Source organism: Fonsecaea nubica (assembly GCF_001646965.1).
Source record: "Fonsecaea nubica strain CBS 269.64 chromosome Unknown Scaff115, whole genome shotgun sequence".
Lineage (NCBI taxonomy): Eukaryota > Fungi > Ascomycota > Eurotiomycetes > Chaetothyriales > Herpotrichiellaceae > Fonsecaea > Fonsecaea nubica.
This window is the reverse complement of record NW_019173788.1, coordinates 90,717-97,350: the sequence shown is the minus strand read 5'-3', so window position 1 is coordinate 97,350 and position 6,634 is coordinate 90,717. Positions and strand designations below refer to the sequence as shown.

Below are 6,634 nucleotides of genomic sequence, written 5' to 3'. Positions count from 1 at the left end.
GAGGGAGGGAGGAGGCAGGAGGAGGAGGAGGGAGTCGAGTCAATGGGCGCAGGGAATATGTATAGGGAGAGCGACGTCGGGTAATAATGTATCAATTCGTCAGCCAGTGCATAATCATCTTTGTTTCCACAACTCGAACCACATTTCAATCTCCTTCACTACCCGAGCACAAAGTCAATTACCAAACGACGCAGTTATGCACAATCAACCAGCACCAGCCTTCCTCGGCATCATCTCGGTCAACTTGCTGTACCTCGAGATCAGCCGCTTTTGGTTCGTCTGCTTGTCCTCGTCGTCGTCTCCACGCAGGGGAATGTCGCGAATCCACAAGCATCCCAAGAGGCACAGGCCGATGAGAGGTAAGAAGGTGATGAACACTCGGTTTATCCCCCTCATTTTGGCGACCAGAACTGCATTGTCCCAGGCAGGTGTAGGGCCATCTACCATCCATGTCCCAGCTTTGACTGCCGAGCTAACATCTGTGGGCAGATCGGCTGGCAACGAACTGATGGTCACGCTGTACTGAATCGCGGTCGACACAGCCACGCCAACTGCCGAACCTAACGCCCGAACCCAATTGCGCGTGGACGTGGTCACGGCGACATCTGGCCTGGTTGAAAGAGCTTGTAATGCCACCAGAGCTGCCACCAACCAACAATTAACGGCCATAACTCATCGACGCGTGAAGAAAGGGGGCCGAAGTACGAAATGCACAACTTACAGGGTTGAAAGACGAAACCAACACCCGCACCCTCGACCAGAGCAGCCACCACATATACCCCAATTCCAGTGGTGCGGGAGAATAAAAGCTTCAACCCTGCCCCGATTGTCCACAGAACGAATCCTAACCACAGGACCGGCATGTACCTGAGATCCCATGTTAGACATGCACGACTCGGAAAGAAACGAACTCGTAGGAGTATTGTACACACCTTGCGGTAAAAGTCATGGCCGGCGCCGACAGAACTCCGCCGAGGCTCTGGGCAAGAAGCAAAGGCAAGGTAAGGTACGCGGATTTCAACGGGGCAAACCCTCGGACATCTTGATAATAGATTGGTAAGAAGTATAGATCTGCCTGCCACACGAACCCAAAGAGAAAGTTCTGCGCGAAAAGTGTGCTGCGTGACAGCGATGAGTACAGACGAAGCGGCATCATCGGCAGCCGCGCCAACTTCCATTCGACGAGGCAGAATGAGACGGTCAGTACCGATCCGACTGTCAACAACGCGATGACAAGCGAACTGTGCCATGGAAATACGCTTCCTCCAGAGTTGACAGGGATCTGTGAGCAAGATTAGAGAGATTCAGGTCAGCGAACGAGCAACTCCACTCCCCAAGAAACTTGGGAAGATGAAGGTTGAAAGGGAGACAAAAAGGAGGACCATACCAAAACGAACAAGATCCCAGTCACCGCAGTCAAGAGGCCCATCCAGTCCACCTTGCGCACCTTGTCTTTCCAGTTCCCCACGACCGGCTTTTGTGGGAGCAGAATCACCAGTGGTGGAATGCACAATGATGCCAGTATAGCAGGGACCCAAAAGGCCCAAGGCCATCGTCCGTCATGTCCTTGGACCAGGGCTGCGGACGTAAAAGGACCGGCACCGGCACCTAGCCCAATGGCTCCGCTCAACAGGCCCTGATATTTGCCCCGTTCCTTCAGTGACACCAGGTCACTGACCGTGATCTGAACCAGAGAGCTGATGCCTCCGCCGCCAATACCTCCAATGGCTCGACAGGTGTAGAGCCAGGGCCCATTCTTGGCGAATCCGCACAGAATATCGCCGATGATCAGGCTGAGCACGCAGCCGATCAAGACAGGCTTCCGTCCGAAGATATCCGCCAGTCGGCCGTAAAGGACTTGAAAGGCACACTGGGCCAGAAGGTATGATGTACCAACCCAGGTAATGGTGCTAGAAATCCCCAACGATCGAGCAATTGCTGGTAGTGCAGTCGTTGTCGAGTTAACATCCAGGAAAGAGACAAAGAAGCACATGGCGAGACACAAGTAGACGATGATCAGCCTCGCGAAAGGCAACCTTTGAGTCTGATCTGTGAGTTCAATCTGCGGTTTGGCCTCTGGTTTTGTCGCGCTGCTGTCTGATGTTCCATCCTTGGTGACGGTGACTGGGACCGATTTGATCTCGTGGTTGATCCCTTGAGCGACCGTCTGTGCCTCATGGTGCTCGTTACAATCATTTCCAGAAGCAGACTCGGTCATGGTCGTCAAAGAGGACTTTGAGTCGAGTATCGAGTTCTCCTTCACCTAGCACAAAGCCCCGAGGATAGCAAGACTCGAGAAGGGGACGGTAGGAACAAATACAAATGGCGAGCACAACACCACAACCTGACTTTGCATATATGCACCATCCATGCTCATGTCAACGGCAGCTGTTTGGTATGAAGAGCAGGTAACCGACCTGTACAAAGCTGGATTAAGAACGAATGAAACGGTCGAAATCCCAGGTTCCAGCAGCGACAGAGATCCGTCGATCCGTCCAATGCAAGGCCCAAAGTCGCCGTGTCTGACTGACATCCAGCATTCATGCGCGGCAGAGCCAATGGATGCATTTTATCGTGATCCACGAACGATCAAGTGGATATGGGGATGTGGTTCTTTTCTGTCATGAATTTACAAAAAAAGTCCGTGCAACGCCGATGCACCAACTGCAACAATTATCTGGACTCTCGGGATAGCTCCATTGGGGCCTCGTCGCAAATCCGTAACGCGCGTACAGGGACGATCAGAGCCTTCGGGGTCGTCGCTGACGAGGAGAAATTTCGCATGTTCCGAACCCCTTTTCCTCAGATAATCAAGCTTCTGAGAATGTATCTGCGTTGACGTGATGTCGGCACTGCCGAAAGTCAACGCTAAGACCTGCAGATAAGAACGGGGGAGGAGCAGAAGCCAGTGCGCGAGAGGGATCCTTTCGGCAATTTCCTTGACTGGCGTTAGGGAATGCCGATGCCTCAAACATTAGCCGGCGATGATACGGACTCGGCAATCAACCACACTTGATCGACTTGTCAATAGGCGAACGGAAATTGAACAAATCACAATCTCCAACGAGCCGGAAGCGGTGTTGTCTATTCGTCTGGACATTGTGACTTTGAATACATGCGGGACGGGATTGAACTGAAGCTCCTAGACCACAAACTCAGAGGCGAGAGATCCAGTTGAGGACAGCGAGCTCCGACTGAGGCACGCTCTCTGTGACAACCACAAACGCTACCTGGATCTGTGCATCGCCCTGCTCATCGACGAGCTGTGCCTCGTACAATTTTCTCTCTTACAGCCCCATACCTCCGAGAGATTTGTCTCGTCCCAACCGACTGATCAGATACTACGTGTTGTTGTAAAAGAGGCACAACACGTGTTCGTGACAAAATAATGGTGCTGTCAAGGCGATCTTCGTCCATTAAAGATGATTCACAAACGTGTCTTTGAAATTTGCAAACACCCCGTCGTTAACTCTATACTACCAGATACGTTTGGTATACAGTGTGCACTTCGCCGTTGTCGGCACCCCGGTCGCACTTGTACATCCTCTAACCCGCCAATGCAAAAGAATGCTTCAGGCCAACGTGGTGAAGGTGTGTGCAACGTCCTTCTCCTTGGATGGCATCATCTCGTCAAAGACCTCCTGCCGGTGCTCGCTGCCGACTCCATCGATGACGTCGTCTTCAAAATACCCGTCTGTCCGACCGAGGTACTCCATCGTCATGGGCATGCCGGCACGATCCGCCGGGTACGGGTTGATCGGCCAGATGCGGACCAGGATGTAATACACCAGGGCGCCCGTCAAGGATGCGAGGATGAATCCCATCGTGTACATGTCCTTGCTGGCCTGGTTGAAGTGGGGGTTGTACGACCCGGCAAGCCCGTGGATGACGATGGCGACGCCGGCAATCCATGCCGCAAACATGCGGAGGTTGAACCCCTTCCAGTAGTAGTAAGGGCTGTCGGGGCTGTCGTCGTATAGAGACGGCACGTGAATGTTGCCCTTGCGCACGACCCAGTAGTCGACACTACACGCAATAAGTCAGTACAGGAAAGAGACCGACTGATGCAAGTTGGGGGCAAAAGGAGGACTTACATCATGACAGAGATGACCGGGGCAATGAAGACGACGTACGACCCCAAAAAGGTCAGGAAGGTCTGTGCCGACGCCTGCAGTTTCCAGGGCACCACAGCAAGGCTGATGACTGCGCAAAAGACCTGGCCACGCGGAATACTAGAAGTTGAGGGCGGTTAGCATGTATTCTTCACGGCGGACCCGAGAGACACTCACTTGAAGTATTTGGGGAACAAGCCTGTCAAGTCAGCGCCGACGGGCAAGCAGTTTGACGCCAGATTGGTTGCCATGACCGCGAGGGCCTGGATGAGACAGACGAGGAAGATGGCTGTTCGCGCCCCAGCATTCCAGTTGTGGTCCAAGATGGCGCCCAGGAGGTCCCACATGTTCCAGTACGCAGTGCCCCAAAGGTTCAGCGAGGCGCTCGAGCACGCGATGCCCATGAAGATGACAAACGTCTTGCTGGTGAAGATACCCGCGGCCTGGGCCCACGCGGCGTCCGAGGGCTTTTTGGCGTACCTGGCAAGATCCGCATTGGACATGATCTCGGGCGAGATGCTTCCGCTGACAGAGTTGATGCCGTTCATGAACGCCCAGCCGAGCGCCGTGGTCGTGGTGGTCTTGGTGATCTCCGACGAGCCCGTCAAACCTCCGTTCTTGCCCACCACGTACCCGAAAACCGCAATCAGCACAGGAGGGGCGATCACGCTCTTGATGGTGTAGAGCCACTTGGCGCGTTGGGGGTGGATCAGCATGAAGGGCAGCTGCACGGCCCAGTAGAGGAAGAATGCGGCGAGGCCTCGAGTGGTGATGCCGGCGCTTTCGGGGAGGTGGTTCGGAATGTCCTGCCAGTTGTGGCCGAACGCACACCGAAGCATCACGTCAAACAGCTTTCCCGCGTAGAATGTCTGGGTCGCAAAGTAGATGATGGCGACGCAGCCTCGGAGGAAGATGAACCACAGAGATCCAAACATGCCGGCACTGGCGCGCACAAAGGCTGGATATCCAATGTGGTAGACAGCGGGTCCACGAGATTGTATGACCAAGACGATCGAACACATCAGGTTTCCCACCGCGATGGAGAGAAGGGCTTGCCACCATTTCTGTCTCTGTGTCAGCTACTCACACTCAATGGTCCATTGGCTGCACAACTCACCAATCCCTGATTGACCAGACTTGAGCCCGTGTTCCATTGATTGGGGTTGAAAGACACCGCCCAGAAGAACATGAAGTAATTCCAATGTCGCCATGTTCTTTGCTGGACACTGCATGGTATATCAGCAACACGAGCCGTCAGAGTCAGGAGCACAACATACGGCGTCGGGTCGAGATCTTCATTCCCCCATTTCCTCGCGCCCTCACCTTTCTGGATCCTACTGTCCTGAGTCTGGATCCGCTGATCAACTCGGCGTAGGAAAGATTTGATGGTCATATTTGGAGAGGCTATCCAGAATGAGTCTTCTCTCAGACACTTTGGGAGTTATCGACAACGTTCTTGTCAGAGCCGCCACGAGCCAGCATGGAGCGACGCGTGGGATATAGTTATAGCTGGAATTCAAAGGCCCGACATCTATTCGACTTTGAGGTCCTTTGATATCAACGAGCCAAGGTCGAATATAGCAGGGACGGGAAATCCGATGGCTCAGTCATCGGGCCCAGAATTGGCTGTTTAGCAAGGCTGGGCTGCTCCCAAGACCATCATTTTTGTTCTGTTCAGAGATAACATACACAGATGAGTGTCTTTCTTATCTTCGACAAAAATGCGCGATGGTCATTGTTGGTTAGTACTTGGTCCCCGGTGCTCGACATATCGGCTGATAGAGTAAGACCACAAGTACCAACCCAGGCAAGCCAGGGTGTTCGGCACATCCGCTATATATTGATTAGCCCTTAGAAATAGCATTACTCGGGACTTTGACGCTTGTCGTCGGAGCCTCACAGTGAAGGCGATAAGGGCGTGTGAAATGAGCCAATGGCCGTGAACACGCTGTGGCGGATATTCGACTGGTCAGTCGTGGGATTCTACGACTGGCTTTAGAGAAGGGCGGACTTCTCCTGTAGTGCTGGACCAGCTGCCCGAGCGATACATAGCGTCCGTCCGGATTCTCATATCCGGGGTCTGGGTTGAATCAACGATAATAACTGTTGGTTTCTCCCACCTTGAGAAAGGTCATGAAGCTCTTATCAAGGTTTGATGAGAACGGCTGACACGTGACAGTGCTGTCCTAATCAGGTAAGACGCCAACGATAAGGGTGGGTGATTATCTCGGGATACCTGCCGGATGAGCATCTCTAGCCATCCGAGGCTGACTTGGTCGAAAGCACTGATCAAGCCAGGCACACATGATGGTCCTGGTATCTTCTCACCCCCTGGTCCGGCGGGTAAGAACTGTGTTTCGACTCCTGTATGATCACCAGGAACATCATGTCTACGAGTAAGGAGTGAACCTCGTCGTGTGCGAAATGCTACGAGAAGATTGGCAGGAAGACCAAAGAACCCGGCCTTGATCTCACGGGGGTGTCACCGGCAACAAACTTAGTTTTCAATCGGAGTGGTCCTG

At 53.4% G+C, this 6,634-nt stretch overlaps 2 protein-coding genes across 2 annotated transcripts; both read right to left on the bottom strand.

Moving 5' to 3' along the window:
* Nucleotides 1–204: 204 nt before the first annotated feature.
* Nucleotides 205–2,218, bottom strand: AYO20_10586 (hypothetical protein; the record flags this gene model as incomplete). Its single annotated transcript, XM_022648843.1, has 4 exons — nt 205–641; nt 722–867; nt 933–1,282; nt 1,388–2,218. 4 exons carry the CDS (start codon nt 2,216–2,218, stop codon nt 205–207), a joined length of 1,764 nt encoding a protein of 587 aa, XP_022495216.1.
* A 1,354-nt stretch (nt 2,219–3,572) lies between these two features.
* On the bottom strand, nt 3,573–5,505 carry AYO20_10585 (hypothetical protein; the record flags this gene model as incomplete). The annotated part of the gene is made up of 5 exons (XM_022648842.1): nt 3,573–4,026; nt 4,095–4,232; nt 4,290–5,176; nt 5,230–5,338; nt 5,390–5,505. 5 exons carry the CDS (start codon nt 5,503–5,505, stop codon nt 3,573–3,575), a joined length of 1,704 nt encoding a protein of 567 aa, XP_022495215.1.
* Nucleotides 5,506–6,634: the final 1,129 nt, after the last annotated feature.